Consider the following 23,621-nt stretch of genomic DNA (forward strand, 5'->3'; position numbering starts at 1 on the left):
GATAAAAAAGGAGAAATATATATTTCTATGTCTTCTATGATCGACTTCTCCGCTTACTTAGAAAGAGATATATAACCTGCCAAATATCGCTATCTCTTTCCGTCGCGTCGCTACTTTTACGAGCGATCTACACGTCCCTATCTCTATGGACGCGCTCGTTGGCGCTAGACGGTGTCACGTGACTTGGATCACGTGATCTCAGGACGCCCGAGTCCCCGCTCGGGTCGCCCTGTGTCAGCCAGGCCAGCCATTTTGGTACGGTAATATGGCGTCGCCGCCGGAGATTAATATGGCGTCCTCGGACATAATAACCGAAGTGGAGATTCAACCGGATATCCAGGAGGTCGAAATAGAGGCGATACCGGTGGAGATACCGTGCGAGACTGTGGAGACGACGATCGAGGGCGAGGACGGGCAGCCGATGATAGCGCTGCAGCCGCTACCGGAGCCGGGCCGCGAGGAAATCATACTACAGACACAAGAGGAGATCGTCGGTGGTGACTCGCTCAGTGTGTACGACCAGATCCCGGTACCGGAGAACGACATTTATGTCGAGTCGAGTCCCGGACCGTCTCGCAAGGCCACAAAGAAGGCGCGCAAGAGCGGTGGCACGCGTTTCCGCGCGTCCGATCACGCGATTTTCGGCGAGATGGCTACGGAAACCAAGGCTAGGAAGTGGGAGCAGAAGCAGGTGCAGATCAAGACGCTCGAGGGAGAGTTCTCGGTAACGATGTGGGCGTCCGGCACGGACGACGGTGAGTATCCAATGTTCGGGCATTCCTTTCGGCATTTTTTTTTATTTTTTTTTTTTTTTATTTTACGTTCTGCTTCGCGTTCTTAAAGAAGCTCTCTCCTTCTCTGTTCCTCGCTCCTCTCCCGGTTGTATCCACGGGCGGGTACGCACTTCCGGTACGCGATGCTCAGATCGATACTGCGTCGCTCGCTGCTCGCGCGATCGTCGAAAGGAAAATCGTCGGCCCGGGACTCCGTCGTTCGCGCGTACGACCGGCTTGACAGATCGCGTTGTTTGTTTTGATCGTCCGAACGCCATTATGCTCGCTACGGGGGCAGCCATATTTTGAAAATGGCCTCTTTTACGGCGACGAGCTGCCCGCCGCCGAGCAATGGCGGACTCATCCGCGAAAGTGCGAGTGACGCCACCGAACGCGTCCGACGACCGTCGACGTCGTCCCGAGAGTGTCATACCAATTTCTCGTCTTTGAAAGAAAGAGAGAGAGAGAGAGAGAGAGAGGGAGTTGAGTTTTATTGGAAAAAAAATATGCCGTAAATTTCGACAGTTCGAAGCGCACGGATACGAAACAAGTCCGGGCGAAGTACGAGAGCAACGCTTCGACTTCTGACGTCACGAGGGATCCATGCTGCACCGCGGCGTATATACCGGGTGCGCTAAAGCTCGAGGCGCGTTGATGACATTGGTACAGAATGATTGAAATGATTGATAATTTTTTGTTAATTTTTACTCCCTGTTTGAATTATTGTAAAGATAAATCGTGTGTGTTGTTTCTTGGATAAAAAATTTTGAAATAAATTATTGTCTTGTAATTTTGGGGGGAAAAATCTGGGAGTGTTATTGAAAACATGGTAATATAGCGGGTGTCCCGTTACGCTCAGCGCGTGAATTCCTTTATATTATCCGATATTATACGTCGAATAAAACAATAATTTTTTTAAATTTTTATAATAAAAAATATGGAAAGATGATATTAAAATATATCTAAGTTTTACATTTTATGATTTCGAATTTAACAAGTTTCGTCGCTTCGATTTCTAAGAGATAAGAGTAAATTTCAAACGTTGCGAAGATATATTTTCTCCTACGAAATTTATCCTGCTTTTTTGCCTTTATATGAGAAAATATTTATCAAAAAAGTAACAGAAAAATTGAAAGATTCCTTTCGACAACTTTCGTTTCGAAATATTTAATATTTATTACTGTTAAAGATAACGTTTTCTTAAAGCCTGACCTGGATGTTCCAGATGAAGGTTCGAATCCAGAACCAGATCCAGACTTCACGGAGTACATGACAGGCAAGACAGGCAATGCCAAGTTCAATTCAAACAGCTCGGTCTCAGACGGGATGCCGGGATTGGATCTCTCGGATCCGAAACAGCTGGCCGAGTTCGCGCGACCCGGTCACAAGCTGAAGGTACGCAAGCCGCAAGTGGTGGACGGCGTGGAGCGTACGATCGCCTGTCCGCACAAGGGATGCACAAAGATGTTCCGGGACAACAGCGCAATGCGCAAGCATCTGCACACGCACGGGCCCCGGGTGCACGTATGCGCCGAGTGCGGCAAGGCGTTCGTCGAAAGTTCCAAACTCAAACGGCATCAATTGGTGCATACGGGCGAGAAACCGTTTCAGTGTACGTTCGAGGGATGCGGGAAGAGGTTCAGTCTTGACTTTAATCTACGCACACACGTGAGAATTCATACCGGCGACCGGCCGTACGTCTGTCCCTTCGACGGATGCAGTAAAAAGTTCGCGCAATCGACGAACCTCAAATCTCATATACTGACTCACGCGAAAGCCAAGTAAGTCATTATTGCCTTGTCATACAAAATTTGAAACAAGACAAGAAATAGAGACGTGAGAACACTTTAAAATTTTTGTTTCAAGAAATTATTCGAAAGAATCTAAAATTCAAAGTAAAACAAAAAAAAAGAAGAAACTGCGTTAATTGATGAAACGTTATCTTATCGAATGATTCCAGGTCACGAAACGCGATTGGGAGACAAGTACAACAAATTCAACTTCAGCAGCCTCAGTATGTTCAAGTTGAAGTTGCAGATGTGGACAATCAACAGTTCATTGTCTACGCCGATTAGCCCCCTTAAATATTGATCTCGTGTATCCTTCACTACTGAACATTACTACTGAAATATCGTAATCATTAATTATTAATCTAAACAGTGTAAATATTTTCACGATACGTGCAAGCGATGTCATCGCGGATGACAGGCAGGCAAGCAACTGCCCCAAGAGAATTATTGAACGGATTGATTAATGAAATATTACCTCCGTGCTTAGATACGAATTATTTAAAAAATATCTGAAGCACTATATATATATGATATCGCAAAAAAAACAAGAAAGGGCAGATAAAATTAAGTTGCATTACTTAAAAAAGAAAAAAATAAAAGAAAAATATATATATATATATAATGTACCTTCTAAGGTAACGACGCAAGCTAGACTGTGACGCGCACTGCTCAATCTCTTGTGAACAAAACGAAATCGAGTGCGCTCGCATAACATACACTTAATACACATACACACATATACACAACACTCGACTGTATATATCTATAAATATATATAAGTACAATTAAAATATTGTATACAGTATATTTTGGAGAAATTCAGATGAGAATAAACCACGAAGATGCATCTTTTTCCGTCGGACTCAATTGTACCATCTTAGTAATACTTACGACTTTTACACTGTATAATGCTAAAACTCGTTGATAAAAGTTATTAAAGAAAAAGGATAGAAAGAAATTACGCGTGTATGTAACGTGTATTAAAAAAAAAAGAAAGAAAAGAAAACCATAAATATCACGCGCAATGTTTCTAACGAATAAAAATTTGTACTGCTTTGCTATCGTCGATTAAATCGTAAAGATATCGTGACGTTATATATATATATATATATATATATATATATATATATATATATATATATGTAAAGCAGGAATAATACATGTAATAACGATATGTTAGTGCATATCCGTGATATTTGCGAAAACATTGTAATGTATGCACGCACATCGATTGATACTTGAAATTTCGAATAAGAAGCAATATATAGTTATGATTAGATTTAATATTGATTATATAGAATAACGATTGTTTCGTGTGCGAATCTTTAATTGATCATAATTATTCCCATATCACAATTTTTTATATACGCGACATATACTTATGATCCAATACGTATATACTAATCTGCACATATTAAATTAGGCGAAATTTGGATAATTTATTTAAATCTTGTAAAATATATAGATTCTCTTTTATAAAAAGAAAGAACTTATTTTGCAATTATTTATATATATACATATATATATACATATATATATATATATATATATATATATATATATATATATATATATATTTATCTTATAATAATGATCTGTTTATATATTCTCTTGTACAATCATTTTTTTTTATAAAAAAGAAAAAATTAAGCGTGATTTTTTAAATTATTTGATATAAATTTATTCTATCAATAAGCTATCATTTCTACTTATTTGTTCCTTTTGACATTTCATTATACTTTTATATAATATATATTTAACTATATATTATACTTCTCTCTCCTTTCTCTATTTTCTTCTTTGTGTGATATAAGCAACTACATTTTAATAATGTATTACATTTTTATATATCATGCAGCCAATGTTTAGTTGGTAAATATTAATGAGAAAACTGAAGTAAATGTAATATTTGCTTCAAAATGTGCGACTTACGTTTAGAATAAAAATTCGGATAATTACTCGACATAAATGAAATGTAATTATTACTTAGTCTCTGGAAAAAAAATTCAGTAACGATGTGTGCGATTATAACAATGCTTTTCGCCAAAGATCACTCGTAATATATTCAACATACATACATACATACATACAGATATGTATATATGTAACACACACTCACACACACACACACACACACACACATATATATATATATGTGTATATGTATGTATGTACACACACACACATACACACACACACATACATACATACATACATACATATATATATATATATATATATATATATATATATATATATATATATATATATATATATATGTATGTACATTTTTCGTTAACTTTATAAATATATAACTCTGTGTATTGTTTTTTCACGATATATTTAAGTTCGATAATTTATATATGAAAATATAGCAAAACACGAAATATATATTATATATTTCTATGCTTATATTTTATTTGTTTCTGTCATTATCACACAAAGGGAACTGTATTCGTTAATCATTTCAGGATTGCTTAATTAACTAACAAGAAATTCATTACACAGCACTGAAGAATACTAATTCTAGCATCGAGATTACTCATGTATATATATATATATGTATATATAAACATATTAATAGGACAAAAATATTTTGTCCAGCACACATAAGAAGACAGCGTTATTAACGTCCAGTCTCTTCGTTAAATCAAGATATCAGTATGTTCGGAATGAATATTCGTATAAATATAATTTTCTACAATTAGTATCTTCCAGATCGACCGTCCCTACCTTTGTCATCTCGCTTCCGGCGATCCTTGGATCTCGATCGTCTGTCACGCGATCGCGATCTGCGCTTACGATCTCGGCCGCGCGATCGTGATCGTGATCTGGATCGTCCTCTGCCGCTCTTCTTACGACTGTACAGATAGCGACGCAGCTCGCGCGAGATAGGCTTCAAATGCATAAAGTTGCAAAATCCAGATCGCGTGCATTCTCTGAAAGAATGAAAGAAAGATATTCAATTTTATTCTTTGTCACAAAAGTTTGTATAAATAAGAGATTTATATATATGTATGTGTGTTACCCCATTTCATATTGGCGACAGCAAGCTTCTCTAAAATCTGTCACTGGTGAGAGTTCAGCATAAACAGGTCTGCCGCCAAACCAGCGATTGTTCAAGTCATTTACAGCTCTTTCTGCATCTTCTTCTCTGCGAAACTTGATATAAACATTGCCTACTAAGTGATCACCGAGATTATCACACACGTTCATTTCTTCAATCTCGCCATACTTGTCTTCACATTCGACAAAAACATCTTCAAAGAAATTGTCATAATGTTCTTGCATTTCTTCATCTGACACATTTGCAACCACTAAAAAAAAGCAAATGAAATAATTTCCTTATTCAATTTAAAGAGAGTTTAATACAATATAAAGACATGTATAAAAATCGATAATATTAAATTGAGTTATATTTTTAGAATTATAATTAACTTACAATGGGAGCCATCCGCGCTCTTGGCAGAATTTTGTGGATTTACATACAGATTTTGAAGCAAACACGTCTAAAAAAAAATATAGTTTATTTAAATATTAATATTAAAGAGACATTCTTAAAAATATTAGTCGCAATTAAATAAAATTTATATTTCATTGCAGAGAAATAACATAAGAAAAATTAAGTTAAGAGTTCAATAACTATTAATACGTATATAGGTTAGAACTAACTCTAAGTTAAGAAGTTAGATAATACTAATTATATTTAATAATCTACACACCTGACTGAATGTGGGCTTGTTGTGAATACGCGAGCATCTATCACCGTGACGACAGGCGCCAATTTTGAAGTAAAAAGAGCAATTTACTCTGAAAAAAGAAAAAAAAAAAGGTTAGCATAGTTTTCTCTCGCTTTCTCTTTCTCTCTCACACACGTGCACAAGTTAAACTTATAACTTCGCTTAACACAATCTCCTTACTTGTCTTTCTCGGTTCCGAAGATAGACGCTAGATATTCCGCCATGACTTATGTCACAACGTTTTAAAATTTCAATAACTCCTTTCTCGGAATTATCAAAAGTTGCCGGTAGTGAATATTTCACAACGTACACGTCCACCATATACTAACTCAATGGTTGCCAAGAAGAGAAAGAAGAGAACTTACACGCCGAGTAATATTAAAATGGCGGTAATTACATACCCACAGATAAAAAACTACAAGATTACCCTCCAAAAAAAAACAGCGAATCTGAAATTTACCCTCGAATGCTGAAAAACAATATGGCTGCTATTAGCTACCAATCGGAAAGCACGATAGAAATCATGATGCGCGATATTGTATCCTGTCTTATTACATTATGTCTATGCTCTAAGCGAAATTCAACTTAAAATTTATTAAAAATAATCGATTTTTGAATAACTCTAAAAATATAATATTAATCAAGAAATGTATTCAAAATTTCATTTGGAATAGTTCTCATCGCTTAAAAAATAATTTACTACAGCAAAATATGTGTATTTGTAATACTCTTCATCTCTTTTTTCAAATTTCATTTCGCGCAAAACGAATATTGTCTATATAAATATATACCTTAAATATAATATAATTAATTATATGTATACCTTATATTTTTATATAATTTTATTATAAACGGGTTTTGTATTCATTTTACAAATTCGATTTTCATCACGATAGAATAATATTAACAGTTTATACGCAAAAGATAACTTTCTCTTTTACTTTTCTTTTAAATACAATATATATTTCATTATAAATAATTCTCTTTGAGATGATTATCTTTTTAGTCCCTAGTTCAACCACAAAAAAAAATTGGGAAGAAAATTCTAAAAAATAACTTATTACTTTACTTATTATAGATAGATATATATTATATACACATTTCAAATCGAATCTTTGTAAAAGATAGTAAAAGCTAAAATTGTACTCAAATATAAATCACTTTTTAGAATTTTTGCTTTTTGGAATTTGGAATCATTAGTTATAGTTTTTTTTATACAATCTACACACATCAAAGATATGATACGGATAAAAACGCTTATTTGCGCCTCTACGCGATAATTTTACAATGGGAGTGATATTTTGTGACACATATATTTCGTACAATAAAAAACAATTATCAATTTAATGAGTACCAACAATGATGCGATAATGATCGATGATAATATTACAGTTGAAACGTTTAGAATATTGTGTTCATCTCATGCGTATGCATATAACGATTATATAAAGAGAGAAATAAATTGTTAAAAAATATATAAAAATAAAATTATTTATATATTTTTGAAAAGATAATAAATTTCGCGTTTATATAATATATAAAATGCAAATGCATCATTTGACTTGATGTTCCACTTTGTAAAAAAACATTACAAATTTATAACTTATAATACTGACAAGAAAAAATCTGGATTTTTTTAAATACAAGCTTTGTACTTTTATGTTTATAATGGTATAATTTGATTAATGTAAAATAAATATTAAATACATATGCGTATATATGACAAATAAAGAAATATTTCCATGAAAAGAACTCTTTATATGCAACATTGTATTGCAAAAAGAGTGTAGTATTATGTCAGACTTCTCGTTCTCAAATCTATAAATAATGTCGCACGTTGCACGTACTTGTAAGATATTTCAGCTCTCATTTCCAGAGTAAGAACACCAGTGATTAAATACTTTCCGAATACTTTCATGGTGCCTGGTCACAGAAACAGAGATTAGGAATAAAATTTGCTCAGTGTATTTTATGTGGGATGCCATGAGGCACTAAGAGAATGTATTTTCACAAATCATAATCAGAAGATATGAACTTATGACTAGTGTTGTAAACTGGCTAAGATTAAAGAAACTATATGAATCAGCAATTCTGCTTCTTTTTTCCTTTTTTTTTTCTTTACGTACAATTCGCGCATAAGTTCCCTAAGTTGTATACGTGAATTGCGAATAACAATTATATACCATTTTGATGTGAGATGAAAATTTACAAGAAATAAAAGTAAAAAATTTACATAAATCGTTTAATACAGTATTCTTGCCGAATAAAACTATTCATTCGCTCGAGATATGGCGCATCGTTTGCGTTTGTTCTTATATTATACCTCTTTATTCTCTCACATTTTGGTAAGGTGAAAACCATTCCTAAACTGATAAGAGAAACGGCGATAGATCAGCCACAGAGTATTTTTTCACTGCGTTTCCTTCCTAAATACGTTGTTGATGAATTAGACAATACATAATCATAAAAATTAATAGATTAGTAACAAGACTTTCTATTATTATCGTGAAAGTAAGTTCAAACGAGTACGAATTAATTTCAAGTAACGTGCACGAGATATAATCTTTTACAGTATTGAAAAATGGTCATGTTTGACTATGTTTTTCGGCAGATTGTTATACAGTGTCAATTAAAATATAACTTTTATAAAATAAGACAATATAAATTATTTTTAAAATATACATATAAATTATATCTTATTATCTTCCACATTAAAATTGACAAGAAAATTCATCTCGGACACTTTAGTTTATATATTTCGCGTATCTTGAAATATCGCTGAATAAAACACCAAAAAATATATTCAGTGTAGTCTATGTACACTTTATCGACTATTTGATTTGCTCAATACGACAATGAAAGAGAAACGAATATTTCGAGACACAGAATATTTCAAAGCACATAAAACTAAATTCAGTAAAACATTTTTTTTTTCTTTCGCTAAACTCGACAAACAAATTTTAGCGCGTTCGGCAATTCTCTTGTTGATTATATCAAATTAATATAATATTTTTTCTTTTATAATAGTCGTTTTACATTATATCTAAGTTTCACTTCCGCAATTTTTTTCCTATTTGCTTATCCTCTTCTTTTATACTTTTTTTTTCGTTTAAAGTATTTTGCAAATATATATAATTGTAGATAATATATAATTTTAGCAATGTATTGATCCTACTAGATAACACTAAATATATAATGGACATTGTATCACATTAATTTCAATTTTTTTTTTAATGATTTGTATGTTGATACTGCTGCTCTTCACAGTTTGTATCTGCCCCCCTCCCCCCCCTTCGTCACTTTTCTATGAAAGCTCCTTATATATGATTAGTATTCGATTTTACTACTGTTGGAATAGGGCTTAAATCTTGTTTCCTTTGCAAAATATTAAACTATTTATACAAATATGATGATGAAAAACAGATTAATGTACGATTCATAATGATAACTTACATATTGGCGAAACTATGTAACTATTATTTAGCAAGATAAATGTAACTTACGTTCCACCAATATGTATAATCTCGAATGACACAAACGAAATATTACTAAGCAAAATTATTACGTATTGTGATGTGTAAATCGATATTTGTGCTCCCAGTCAAACTTTGATTGTATCGGAGAAAATAATTTTTTTGTTACCAGACATTGAGAACTCTTAGTGCCGCATCCTGAAAATATATCCAAAGGAAAATAAAAAGATAATATAATTAATTTATACCAAAGATTCATAATAATTTATAAAAAGAAATCAATTTAATAATAATTTATAAGAAATCGTACCTCAAAAAAAATTGGCGATGCTGTATTAACATCTCTTATTTCCACGGCGCCGATATTTACGATTTTTCCTGTTTAAGGAAGAATTATAATAATAATTTTCTCCACATATTCTCTAACAATAATATCTTTTAATAGTAATCTAGAAAAGTAAGTAATACCTGATCTTGTTCGGAGATGGAACTGATGGAACATGTTCCGCGATAACGGGTAGTTCGGATATAAAGTTTTGAGACGGACGTAAAACACCTGCGGTTCGTAGCGACAATCTCCAAATTAATTTCTGTTTATGAGTTTTGTTTGCTTGCTCCTGAGCATTATATTTACTCAATATGATGCTCACTGCTGCATGAGTGGAACGGAAACTCTCTTCTGAAATCTGATAAAGTACAAATTATCAAAAATAAATAAATAAATTATTTGATATAAGGCAGGAGTGTCTTTTCAAAAATGTTCTTGGCTATCTCGTTTCGTCTCTCACTTTCTTACTTCACTTCAAAAACTTTTATTCATTCAAATAATTCTAATCTTAATAAACAATAGCTATTTTATACCATATAATTTAGATATTTATATCATTTATTAAAAAAAAAATGGCTCTACACTCTATGACTGACTCTCTGACTGAAATGACTGTTTATCGCCTTCAAAATATTAATAATCTTACGCATATATATGAGATAAATAATGAACTTAAAAAAACTTAGTATTGACACTTACGTTGCATCTCTCTCGGAGTTCCGCAGCAAACTGCATAAGTTCATTTCTTAGCCTCTGATATGATGGCGAGATGGATGCGTTGTGTGATAGATTACTCACAGTGGTGTCCGTGTTCGCGTTCATCAATCGATTAACAGCGGCATCCAAATAACTGCAGAGTAATATCAAAGCCACCTCGGACGGTCTAAGGCTCGCGCAATTGCCATCACAAGCCACCATTTCTAATCTGAGAATTAATTCGGATTCCTAAAACAAAACCAATAGTTTTTAAGCATGAAAGTTGGCAGGTTTTGCATGGTCATAAGTTACATATTGAGTAAAAAAATTTATTTTAGATTTTAATAAAAATGTATTTTTTTATAAAATCAGTATGGACTTAATAATAAGTACACAGAATTTTACTTAATTTTAAATATCTCGAGGATCTTAACACTTGTTTTTATTATCTAATAAATAATTAGAAGAATGATGATGACTACTTACGTTGGTGATACTGGCATACACGTCACCGAGATGCAATTGTTTCGCCACAGCGTGGAACATGTTATTGAACAGTCGTAGAAAAGTCAACGCAGTGATGGGTCGAGTACCAGGTACCCGTTCCAACTTGTCCCGTATCTTGTTCGACATGCGTTTCAAATCATCGGCAGTACATCTACACTGTGAGATCGAAACTACGTGATCGGCATCGAGGGGTTGCATCTGTTGAACAGCGGCCGTGTAAAAGGCGGATACGCTGATGCAAGCCATATACTTCTGCTTCGCCCTCACTCTAGTCAAGAAACAATCCATCAGGTTGATCGCCATGAAGAATACATCCGATGACAAGTCGTACATCACTTTCAGGCATCTTAATATGTAAGCGGATTTATCTCGAGCGGCAATACTTATCTCGTCCTGTAATATATAGATAGATGTTCATAATTATTATTAGTTATTCTATTATAATCTAAATAATTTTTATAAAATTTCTCCCATTATATAAAATAACGATAATGGCAACTAAATTTTGTCATAGCAAGAATTTAGTTCTCTCGCAATATTTTGCTGGAAATAAAATTTTATTGCAATTACATATTTCCTCTGGTGTAAAGACGACTCTTACCTGCATCGTAAGAGGTAATTCTTCGAGATTCGGCTGAAATTTAACCTCCTGGACGAGATTCAAGAGTAAGTCCTCTTGCAGTTGTTCGAGGGACGGGATTGCATCCGGTACAGGCAAGCCCGTTGTGTCCATTCCTGCGCTGTGTGACATCGCAACAGCTAACTACACCGACGATTCGACTAAAACACTTGGCAGCTAGGGATGTAGTATAGCTGATGAGAAGAATCACACAAAACAAGAATGACGCAGCTGGCTAGCCTTGTATCTGTAAAGCACCATACAAAAATATCGTTAATTTCATACCATAACAAATAGAAAAATTTTTATATTAGCTCTACATATTATATTTTGTACAATTTGCAAGCTTAATTTGAATGATTTTAGAATGACAATTTAGACTAGATTATCTCTCAATGAGCATAAGATAATTGGATAAAAGCGATGTTGAAATAAAACTAGAGTAATAAGACTAGAATTTTTAATCACATTTAACTCCTAACTTTTTTTAAGTTCCATTTCTGTCCAATAAAAAAATTTCGGGAGTTTTAAAATTTACAAGTTATTAATGCAAGTCACACGCACGGCGATTTTATACAGAGATACGTTTTACGCATCACGCCCACGTCACTAAAATAACCGCGCATCACGCGTGAACAGATTTATGATTATGCAAGGTCGACCAAGTTTTTTTTTTCTCTTTTAGCGTGACTGGTCGTGCAAACGACATAAAAAAATATTACGTGCTTCTTCATGCACACTGACCCGATTGGAAAGAGAGAGTTTGAAGAATGCACAATTCTGAAGCACGTTCCTCGACTTCTCTTTCACTCTCTCGATCATCTTCAGACGCAACAATGCAAAAGAATCGAATAAATATACAAAACAATTTAAGCGAGAAAAAGAAGGAACAAAAAATTCAGCTTCACGTCAACATTAAAGCACACTTTCAAAAGCGAGGACAAAGATTGTATTGTGAAATATATACCCAAAAGATTGCTGCCAGAAAAATTTATGTGATGACATTTCTAAATCTGAGATTATGTATGTTTACTAATGAAGTCAATGCCCATATATACACACACATAAATAAACATTACAGTCTAATAAAATTTTTCTATAAAAATACTTCGGCATATACATAACACTATAATTTTACTATAATTTAGGTATATTATTATTACGATATTGTATCTTTTCTCTGATTTAAATAAATTTAATGATAATAAATTAAATTTGTATACGCGAGATTGAATCGAGCAAGTATCTGAAAAATACACGAGCAATTGAATTTAATATATATGGTGATCTAATATAATATAAAAGATAATTTTCGAGTCAAGAGTTAAAGACGAATCATTTCCAAATTAAGCGAAATCCTCGACGTTTATCGGCAATCTTTTGTGATCTGACGTCATGGCGAAGATAGAGGCTTCCCCCATCGAAGGAATATGTATATTATCGCCGAAAGTATATTTGCATCAAACTCATAGATTGTGGCTTCGTGATCACACAATGACTCTCATCACGAACTGAACAAGAGAAACAATGAATAATCATTTTTTTTTAAATAAACAGTGAAAGATAAAAACAAAGCAGCGAGACGATGTAAACAAGAATCGAAAACAAATTTTGTTGAAATATCTTTGTCGAGATAAGATTGTTTAATGCAAATTATACGTATCCGCATTTTTATCTCTTCTCTATCGTGTCAATATGTGATAATATATGTGATAATTAAAAACAAAAGAGAAAAATATTTTTAATTTATTAAAATTTCATCAGAATTTTTATACAAACAAATCGAAATTATTGTTAAAAAATTATTTTGATTGTTTCGATTATTTTTTCCGAAATGTACGATAAAAATTTAATATTATTAGGGCAATTTATACATTCAATATAATACGATTTTGTTCCGAGATTTTATTATGTAGCACACACGAATTCTGACGTAATATTGGAAGATCTTTTTTCGCAAAAATGTATGCCACAAAATTAATGCATCATCAGTGACAATATCTCAACTTAAAAAAAAAAAAAACATCTCAACAAAAAAAAATTATAATAAACGATAATGAAAGAAACACACACATATAGAGTGATATATTATCATAAAAAATAAGAGATTGAAATTATGATTTTAAAAATGAGGAACAAAATATATATAAATGGATAAAATATATATCAATATACATGCAATTAAATAATTTTTAAACTTTAGCGTCTCTTTCTTCCATCTGTTTATTGCGAAATATAATAGATATATTAACCAATCTATTTTCTTAAATTTTTATATTGAACAATGTATTGAAGAACTATCTTATTCTAGAATATTATCGTGATTTATCGCTCAAATTGATCGACCTTCTTATCGCGAGAAGAATGAAAGACTTGAACATTCTCAAGTATTCAAAGTTCCTCCAACGAGAATAAATGCGAATATCAAAATATCAAAACAATGATAGCTGAAAAAAATTATCAATTCCGCGCCAAGAAGTTCATTAAACTAATACGACGTTCAATTAAGTTATCGAAATCACTTATCGGTAATCTTGTGAGGTCTTATATATGTTATCCCGTGTAAGGTAAACGAAATATAATATAGTGTCTTTCCCACGTAAAACGAAGTTTAATGAGGCAGAAACTCGGCGGGAACAGAGTACATAATGATCTCGCGATTCGTTCCCAACAATGTGCAAAAATGCATACGACTACTTACGTTACTTTACTTATGAAAATGCAGAGGAGGTCAGAGAAAACACAGTCGTATATCACAGAGAAGTATGTGTGTGTGTCTCGTAGAACAAAGGCGTGCATACATGCGCGACTATAAGGCACGATGAGAGAGCGGCTGACGCAACACGTCGAGAACTGTCAAACTCGCGGCTTGGCTTTCATCGATGCATTTTCGCGCACCGATCACTTATCGTTGATCAATAAATAAAAGAAGAAAAATATAAATATGCTTCTTTCTATCTCTCTTTATGGAAATCTCTAATCTCTACAAAATTATGTTTCACTCTTTTCTCTTTCTCCCCCCGTTTGGAATTTTTTAAATCTCGATGTCTCGAGAACGTTGAGGAGAAACTTACACATTTGGCGGGAAAAATATGTATATATACGCGCAATACGCGTATGTATGTATCTACAAGTGCAACTTTTCGTGAATGTAGAGTATTGTAGAGGCACCTCCGCGAGAAACGTGGATACGCGAGACTAACCTATCCTTCGCGTAGGCGTGAGACTGACAGACTGATCCGAGCGAACTTCACGTCACGCGTGCAGACGAGTAACGGCCGGAGCACCGAAGAGAGCCGAGCATGGCGAAAACGCCCGAACGAGAAATACGTCACACACACAAAGAGGTGTATTCATGCGAAAATGTTGGAGCCTTTATCCCCTTCTAGCCGTTAAAACTCGCTTTTGGAGCAACTTCCAGAAATCGAATATATTTTGTCTCCGCATCTCTCGGAGGATAATTAAACGCATATAATAATGAAAATAAAATTAAACAGATTAATGGATACTAGGATACACACGTTAACGTCGTTAACGTTGCCGAAACGCCACTTGTGACTGTTTAAGCATAGACGCAAAATAAATAGATAACGGACTCTAATGTTGAATTTATATCAGTATTACCGCGGATTATCCATCGTTCTAGACGAAGTTCTTCGAAACAGGTTCACTCGGCTTCGAAAATATTTCTTTATCTGCTTCTGAACAAACATGAATCGTTCACGAAATATGTGATAGTCTGGAACTTGCAATTCCAAATTAGAAGGTATTATAAAGGAAGGAGGTTTAAAGATATTCAAACTTCATATTTCTTTTAGAAGAATGAGAGACAGCTATCAAAAATATTTCGGAACTTATACGGTGTTTAAAAGAAAAAAAAAAGTAAATTTAACGAATAAAAATATGTTAAAAACTTATTTTTTATAAAATACATAAAAAATTATTATAAGAATTATTTTATATTAAATAGAAAATATTATATAAAATGCACCTTTTACATCTAACATAATATTATTAAAAAATTTAATATGCAATTTAATGTGGATGTAACATTTAATTTTACTAAATTTAATTACTTAAATAATATTATTGTTAAACCAATTTAATTTCTATAGATAGAATAATAAAAATGTGAACTTTGTAATCATTATAATACGCACAGAATTTTGGCGCATCAAATAAAGCATTTTATATTATAGAAGATTAAAGGTTACGTCATCACTGTATACCATAGACTCAATAAGTCTATGCTGTATACACAACGGGAGTTCAATGCACCCGGATTTAACGCAGTGTACAGACATAAATGTTTATCGATTTCCCTATGTTACTACATGTTACAAGATGTAATATTGATTTGTTAAATATTACGTTAAATACGACTAACAATAATTTTGAATTATATATATATATATATATATATCAACTGAATACATATTATATAATAAATAAATCGTATAATAAAATAAATAATAATTGCAAGAATAATAATAAAACAAATAATAAAAGATTTTATATAAAGTAGTTAAACAGCGATGACCATTAATATCTTTTTACGAATATTAATTATCATGAAATATGACGGATGTGACTATGAACTTTATCGTCGTAAAGTCATCGCGTTTATTTTTACTCGTTAATAATAAGAGTCTCACATGACCTTTTCACAAGCGTCATTTACCACTTAACGACAGATAATGTCGCAAAAGGGGAAGATATTAATTACTTTAACATTAATCTGAAAATATGACGAAGACAGTTTTACATCCTAATCGTCACTCGCTTGTTATCTATCCCTTTATCTAAACCACAGACTTCTATATGTTATAAGATTTAAAAAAACGAGACGATCTTTCTATGACATTTGACTCCATTGCTACACAAAGAATAAATGCAAGTTAAAATAATATTCAATTAAAATCAAAGATAATTTAGTCTACAATTTTCGGTTACACTTTTCATGTTCGAAAGACAATGAGCGTATATATTTAGATGTTAAAGAGAAAAGAAAGGGAAGACTGCGAAAAAAAATACGCGTAACGATCACAGAGCGAAACGTTCTTGGTAACTCGAGATTGACTTTTTCATTGTTCATAACTTCGAGAACGAGACGCGGCTAAATTGATGATGAAAGATCACTCACCCGGATGCGTCCGAAACGCCTTCACGTCAACGGATCACCCAATCTTGGCTTGCGTCTTGTTTCTCGGTCCAGGAGGATAAACACAAACCGAACAGAGATACTATGCAAACTGAGCTGAGTTGCTGATGGTTGGTCGAACGATAAGAATCTTCATCTTTCCCCCTTCCCCACCACCCTCTTTTATAGCGCCGCCGATTCAGTTGATCGTTGAGCGCCAACGCGTTTCCACGAAAGTTTCGTGTTGGCGGGAATTTCAAACTTCAACTTTTCAAAAGAAGAACTTTTCTTTTTTACAAGCCTGTCACGTTAATTTTACTGTTCATAGAAATGTTTATATAAAAGTAATGGTGTTATTACTATATAATTAAAATTTTTGACAAAATCCCAAATTTCCTCCTGATCATATTGTTAATACGTAAGAATCATTAAATCATTGTCACATAAAAATTGCAACTATCTTGTGTATGAAAATATGATTTATTTCGTTAATAAATAAGATAATTTATTCTTCATTGTTGATTAATATAAATGCTCTTATCTGCAATTCTTAAGGAAATATTATAAATTTTTTTGTTATTGCTTTGGACAATGCAATAACATTTCGTCTTTTTAGTTCTTGGCCAATTGCATCAAAAATCTCTTACTAACTGTAATTAAAGCTATCTTTAAGCTTGGATCATAGTGAAAAAACTAATACAGTTTATTACATAAATATAATCTTAACTATAAATATTTTCTATATATAAACTAAAGAGAAAAAATTAAACTAAATGGACTCGAAAAAATCGATTGATGATGCAATTGTCCATATTTTCCTACACTCCGATACATTTTACATTATTATAAATTTTTATGAAAATTGATCCGATTCTTGTGATTCATTATCTCTCTCCTCCTCCAGCTGTTTTACAGCTCTTTCCAAAGCAAATAGATGTTCGTCTTGTACACCAGGAGCTATCGTACGCATCGCAGATGCCAGTTTATAGAGATATTCCGTGTTAGAACCACTGATACCACGTGAAACAAGTATGTGATTCGCGATGATATCTATATTCTCTGTACCAGCATAATTTGGATTATCTTCTTCGCCTATGTAGATCGTGAGGTAGAATGGTGTTTCATCTAAAGTGTTCGACAAAGATGCTGTCGAAATGCTTGTCTGCATGAGATCGTTCAAAAAGGCATTGGCGTTAGAGGTGCTTTGGATAGATTTGGAGAAATCGCAAGGATAAAAAAGAACAGTTTTCTTCTTATAACCACCCTTCTCTCGAAAATCCAAATGATTAACTACATTGTCTATGTTCTCGCTGGATATCTTGTACGCCAGTCCCCATACCTCGTCATTGGGATTAGTAGAGGTGAGCAGTGTTACTACACGTCCAGGCTAAAAAAAGAAAAGAAAAAGCAGATTATATTAAATGATAAAAATCAATGATCAATGATATTGGTGTTCTATTCTAAGCAGAGCAGTGTGTGTATAAAAGGAAAACTATTTTAAATGATTAGATGATAGAATTATATTTCAAATAACCTAAATTTTTTTGAAAATAATTATTTTAAATAACTAAAAGAAAATTTTAAATAAAAGAAAAAAACACATGTTATAAGATGACAAAATGCGAAATGTCAAAATCGCCTTTTGAGATTTTTCTTCAGGGAAAACGTACCCTGTTAGGCACTCCTCTATGATCGGTACTTTTCTGATAGAAGCGTCTAACGTATCCCTTGATGTGGCCGACGAGCTTCTTTTCGTACGGGAAGTCCGCTTTCCATATCAAGGAGCCATAACCAAACACCCACATGCTCGTTCACTCACTCTTGACGTACGCGGGCGACTTTCCTCGTTGATAACAACGATTACGTCGCGCGCCAGTGCAGACTCCGTCTAACGTTTCGAATGATGGGATCGTTTTTCAATGTTGCAGCATAATTCGCAAAAGTATTCACTTGGAAATTATGCCCCATGTTATCACGTCTGACGCGTGTCGCCACTCAAACGTAACCTCTTTATCGAGGATTTTTTGAACAGTGCATACGCATTATACATATTTGATAAGTCGACGATGCTCGTTCTTTTATTATGAAATAATTTATAAATCATCATATATGTGAGATCATGATTTCCAAACTGTTACGTACAAACGTGCTCGCTATCCGATGCATAAAGAATCTCGTACTCGTGGGTTAGTTAATATAATATTAAAGATTTTTCGATTATTCTAATAAAAAGTTACAAAATTGTCCACATTTGCATTTGACAGATTGAATATTATAAGTTGTCAGAACTTATTGCAGAGCACTTATTTATTATCAATACAGGTATGGGACCCACACTCTACATCTTCCAACATTCCAAGTTTGGGGAAAATTATGAATTGAGAGATAAATTGGATTGTTTATATCCAAATAATATACATGGCATCGTAGTGGGACCAAATAATAAATTAGCTGTATTTGGTGCCAATTCTATATGTATCTGTGACATTAATAATCAAAGAGGAGAAGTGACGTGAGTGTATTTAAATACAAAATTAGAGAAATAATGACATAATAACTTTGTATAACAATATATAATCTCCTGTTACAGATTTGAAAATCAAAGCACTGATCAATTGAATGACTGGATAATTGCTGCAGAGTGGATATCTGTTAGGGAACAAATGCAATTGGCAATTCTATTTGCCCATAATTATTTATGCTTATACAATATATTTGAAAAATCTTTTCAAGATATACGTTGTAAAGAAAAATGCATACTGTATCCTTTTACAATTTTTATTAATTTTTGCAGAAATAATTGATATTTATTTGAAATGCAGTATTTTTCTTAATTAATATACAGCTATGGTGGATCTATATCAGGAACTTCTCAGGAGAATTTAGTCATTTTTAGTGGAACAGTATTTCAAGAAATTTTAATATGGAAAATAGACAACAACTATGATATTAATGAAAGAATGCCAGTTTTGCATCGCTTAATAGGACACAAGGTTGGTGTATTTAACAAGGTTGATTTGTACTTAAAGGAACAAGCAAACATAAAAATCTTATTTACTCTTATTCTAGGGTGTGATTTTCTCTGTTATTTATGATTCATATTCACGGCTTATTTGTTCTACATCCGATGATAGAAGCGTCAGATTTTGGAGAGTAATAAAAAATAATAATTCTGAAAGCAATAATTTAAATTGGAAGACAGTTAAAATAATCCCAGTAAAAACAATGTTTGTGCACGCAGCAAGAGTTTGGAAAGCTATAATCAGAGATGATATTGTTGTGACAATAGGAGAGGTGAGATTTAAATAATGTGTACAAAATTATAATTTATTTTTATATTAATCTTTTGTTGTTTTATAGGACTCACTTATATGCACATGGTCGCTCTCAGGTAATTTAATTAATAAAGTCCATCATGGAGCACCTATATGGAGTATTGATATATCGAAAGATAATAAGAGAATATTTACGGGTGGAGCTGATGGATCTGTATACATGTGGCAAACCACATGCCATATTAATCCAAAAATAATTTCTCTGCCTAGTAATGACATGCATAACAATCCTAAATGTATATCCTATTTGAGGAATGGCACACTATTGGTCTTTAATGAAAATGGGATGCTGTTTTGTTACGACAAAGAAAAAATGTGTGCAAAATATTCTCTATGTTCAGAAATACATCGCAGCTATTATATCATGCAAGTTTCTTCGAATCGTTCCTTTGTTGCGTTTGCATCTAGAGAAGGATACATAACGATATATCGAGGTACAAACATTTGTCGCAATATAAGTATTAATATTGATAAAATGTGAATAATTTTTTGTAAGTATATCATTTCTTTCACTCAAATTCTCCTTTAATCAGATCATTAAATTAAAATGTATTAGCGGATTGTGTTATCGGATTTGTATCTCGGATTATCGAAGAAAGAATAATGGAATCACAGATTTTTTCTTTGCACTGGTTGGGATATGCTAGCTTAATAGCATGTGGAGCAAATGGTCTTTTGAAAATATTTACCTTTGCAATTGATGGTGTGTATATTATACATATAAATGTGTTGAAATGTCTGAAAATACATATCTTGTTACTATTTGATTATTCTTTTTAGCTAAGATTCATATGAATGCACAGTTTGCATTACCTCCCAGTAAAGAACGATGGCTGACTGCAGCTACAATTTACAAACAGTTGTTAATATGTGGAGATAGAGCTGGAAATATTTATGTATACAAGTTGAATGAGCAAGCAAATAAAGATATTGAAAAACCTGTTCAAATATTCAATAAAGTTCATGGTAAAATAGGAGTTCAGTCATTTGCTATGTGGGAAGATAAGTTAATGACAACTGGACGCGATGGAATGTTAAGATTTTATGAACTGAATAAAGATGATACAAAGCCATTATTGATGCTGCATAGAAAAAAGATGCCAATAGACTGGATCAGTGGAATGTTAAAATCAATAGATGGACACTGTACTTCTTTTATATTTGGCTTTAAAGAGGTATAAAATATATATAAAATAGATATAAAATATATATTAAAAAAATTACAAAACAATTTAATTATTCTTGCACAGGTGGAATTTATAATATATAATTTGTCAACTGAAAGCATACTAATCAGAGTTCCTTGTGGTGGTGGCCATAGATCGTGGGACTGTATGATGTTGGATGAAACAACAAGTTTCATTTATATTCAAAATAAGCAGATTTATGTTTTTGATTATCCTCTATCTTCAGCATCTTTTCCCATTTTACAGGTAATAATATTAAACTGTTTGGAAACTGTGAAATTTCTAGATTATTGTTTTTGTTTTTCTAGAATGGTTTTCATATAAAGGAGACATATTGCTTGCAACATATTTCGAGACTCAATCCTTTTAAACAAGATATTTTCATATCTGGTGGAGAAGATTGCACTCTTCGTGTGAGCTCCATTTGTGAATCATTTGAAGATAATTCCCATAGTGTCTTTCATAGTTTAGGAAACTTTGACGGTCATCTTTCGGGCATAAAATGCATAAGCATCATTAAATTAAAAGAAAACGATGATTTAAACAGCAAATATTTAGTTTTTTCTGGTGGAGGAAGAGCACAATTGAAAATTTGGAAAATAAGATTTAAAGATAAAGAGCGAATATTATCAACTGATTTATCGTGCTCTGATATAAAGTCTCATATGCTCTATGGACAAGATCAATTTCGCAGAAAACCTTGGCAGGAACCTAAACAATCTTATGTTACGGAACCAGAAACGCGTTACATGGATATTTCCACACATTATTCTTCTGAAAATGCAGATCATGTGTTAATTTTTATAGCTTGCGCAGATGGATACTTGAGGTAACTTGATCTACTTTATCTACTTTATCAATCCATGCTAGGATATTACTAACATTGTTATGATTTCTCCTTACAGATTATTTGTATATAGTATCACAACCAATGACGTATATTTGAAAGTATCTATTAAATACATAGACCGTTGTATTTTAAAGATGTACATATTATTGCATAAATCCAAAGTAATCGTATTAACAATGACTACTGATGGAATATTACGTTTTTTCAATTTTACCGATATAATCTCGAGAATATATGAAGATGCAAAGATCGAAAACCAAGATATCATAGATTTTAGTAACGATCCTTTTGCAGAATTTAGCTTGCATCAATCAGGAATTAATTCTTTCGATTTAAAGCATATAGATGAAGATAGATATCTTTTGGTCACTGGTGGCGACGATAATCTTCTTAATCTCGTTTGTTTTCAACTTTGCATATCGGAAAGCGATGCATTGTCAGCTGTAATATTGACCAAATGGAATACAGCATCCGCACATTCCGCACAAATTACAGGTAAATATTATCGTGTTTTAAACAAATAATATATATGATACAACAAGCTTAAAGATTTATATAAATTATATGATACTGATAGGCCTGAAATTTAAAGACAATGACCAGATATGTAGTGTGGGAATAGATCAGCAAGTTATTGTCCACAGTTACTCATGGTCTCATGGAGTCATATCTGCAAAAAAGTTAAATCAAGTATTTACATCTGTCACAGATGTGCAAGGCATGGACTTGTGGCCTTCCGATGAGTAAGTTTAAAGATTATTTGAGTTGTTGAATGTCATTATCATTTCTTATTTTATCCTGATAAAAAGAAAAATTGTGTTTACAGCTGCAACAGTGTCTTATGTATATATGGGCGAGGTTTTGAAGTATTATCCATCTAAAAAACTGTTACAAGAATTATTTGCCTGAAAAAGACTTTTTACACAAATATTTGTACAATATTACCTTTATTTATTTATTTTTTTAATTTCAAAGCATTATATAACAAATATAAATCTCTAAGGAATCACATTATGTATAATGCTAATAATAGAATTGCAACGGAATGATAGCTGAATTGTACAAAGCATAGAGTTTCAAAAACAAAACACGAATTGTATAATTTGTACGTATTATACGTATTATATTGTACGTACTATAAATAAAAATTTCAAAATAAATAAAATCGTCTTTTATTCCATTG

The 23,621-nt window shown here is 32.6% G+C and overlaps 5 protein-coding genes across 8 annotated transcripts; 2 read left to right on the forward strand and 3 right to left on the reverse strand.

The window, feature by feature from the left end:
• Positions 1 to 84: 84 nt before the first annotated feature.
• LOC126852872 (transcriptional repressor protein YY1-like) lies at positions 85 to 3,415 on the forward strand. Its single transcript, XM_050598132.1, has 3 exons — positions 85 to 755; positions 1,999 to 2,554; positions 2,734 to 3,415. The coding sequence occupies exons 1-3, from the start codon at positions 266 to 268 to the stop codon at positions 2,846 to 2,848; spliced, it is 1,161 nt and encodes a 386-aa protein (XP_050454089.1). The 5' UTR covers positions 85 to 265; the 3' UTR covers positions 2,849 to 3,415.
• Positions 3,416 to 4,952: 1,537 nt separating this feature from the next.
• LOC126852878 (splicing factor U2af 38 kDa subunit-like) lies at positions 4,953 to 6,706 on the reverse strand. The gene is made up of 5 exons (XM_050598151.1): positions 6,484 to 6,706; positions 6,286 to 6,373; positions 6,006 to 6,072; positions 5,592 to 5,880; positions 4,953 to 5,502 (listed from the first exon to the last, which is right to left on the reverse strand). Exons 1-5 carry the CDS (start codon positions 6,525 to 6,527, stop codon positions 5,268 to 5,270), a joined length of 723 nt encoding a protein of 240 aa, XP_050454108.1. The 5' UTR covers positions 6,528 to 6,706; the 3' UTR covers positions 4,953 to 5,267.
• Positions 6,707 to 8,270: 1,564 nt separating this feature from the next.
• Positions 8,271 to 17,228, reverse strand: LOC126853073 (cyclin G). Of its 4 annotated transcripts, none has more exons than XM_050598476.1 (7): positions 17,070 to 17,228; positions 11,909 to 12,173; positions 11,287 to 11,700; positions 10,804 to 11,049; positions 10,245 to 10,462; positions 10,087 to 10,154; positions 8,271 to 9,974 (listed from the first exon to the last, which is right to left on the reverse strand). In XM_050598476.1, the coding sequence occupies exons 2-6, from the start codon at positions 12,056 to 12,058 to the stop codon at positions 10,112 to 10,114; spliced, it is 1,071 nt and encodes a 356-aa protein (XP_050454433.1). In that variant the 5' UTR covers positions 12,059 to 12,173; positions 17,070 to 17,228; the 3' UTR covers positions 8,271 to 9,974; positions 10,087 to 10,111. The 4 variants fall into 4 exon arrangements, with proteins under 4 accessions (XP_050454433.1, XP_050454434.1, XP_050454436.1 ...); XM_050598477.1 differs by lacking the exon at positions 17,070 to 17,228 and adding an exon at positions 15,448 to 15,509; XM_050598479.1 differs by lacking the exon at positions 17,070 to 17,228 and adding an exon at positions 15,130 to 15,298.
• Positions 17,229 to 17,527: 299 nt separating this feature from the next.
• Positions 17,528 to 19,083, reverse strand: LOC126852705 (putative glutathione-specific gamma-glutamylcyclotransferase 2). The gene is made up of 2 exons (XM_050597755.1): positions 18,737 to 19,083; positions 17,528 to 18,453 (listed from the first exon to the last, which is right to left on the reverse strand). The coding sequence occupies exons 1-2, from the start codon at positions 18,869 to 18,871 to the stop codon at positions 17,920 to 17,922; spliced, it is 669 nt and encodes a 222-aa protein (XP_050453712.1). The 5' UTR covers positions 18,872 to 19,083; the 3' UTR covers positions 17,528 to 17,919.
• A 21-nt stretch (positions 19,084 to 19,104) lies between these two features.
• On the forward strand, positions 19,105 to 23,603 carry LOC126852695 (WD repeat-containing protein 6). Its single transcript, XM_050597736.1, has 13 exons — positions 19,105 to 19,252; positions 19,389 to 19,578; positions 19,657 to 19,827; positions 19,912 to 20,059; positions 20,136 to 20,360; positions 20,427 to 20,835; positions 20,958 to 21,104; positions 21,182 to 21,576; positions 21,652 to 21,834; positions 21,897 to 22,417; positions 22,494 to 22,933; positions 23,016 to 23,181; positions 23,265 to 23,603. Exons 1-13 carry the CDS (start codon positions 19,186 to 19,188, stop codon positions 23,317 to 23,319), a joined length of 3,117 nt encoding a protein of 1,038 aa, XP_050453693.1. The 5' UTR covers positions 19,105 to 19,185; the 3' UTR covers positions 23,320 to 23,603.
• Positions 23,604 to 23,621: the final 18 nt, after the last annotated feature.

The sequence above is a fragment of the Cataglyphis hispanica genome, chromosome 11 (assembly GCF_021464435.1).
Source record: "Cataglyphis hispanica isolate Lineage 1 chromosome 11, ULB_Chis1_1.0, whole genome shotgun sequence".
Lineage (NCBI taxonomy): Eukaryota > Metazoa > Arthropoda > Insecta > Hymenoptera > Formicidae > Cataglyphis > Cataglyphis hispanica.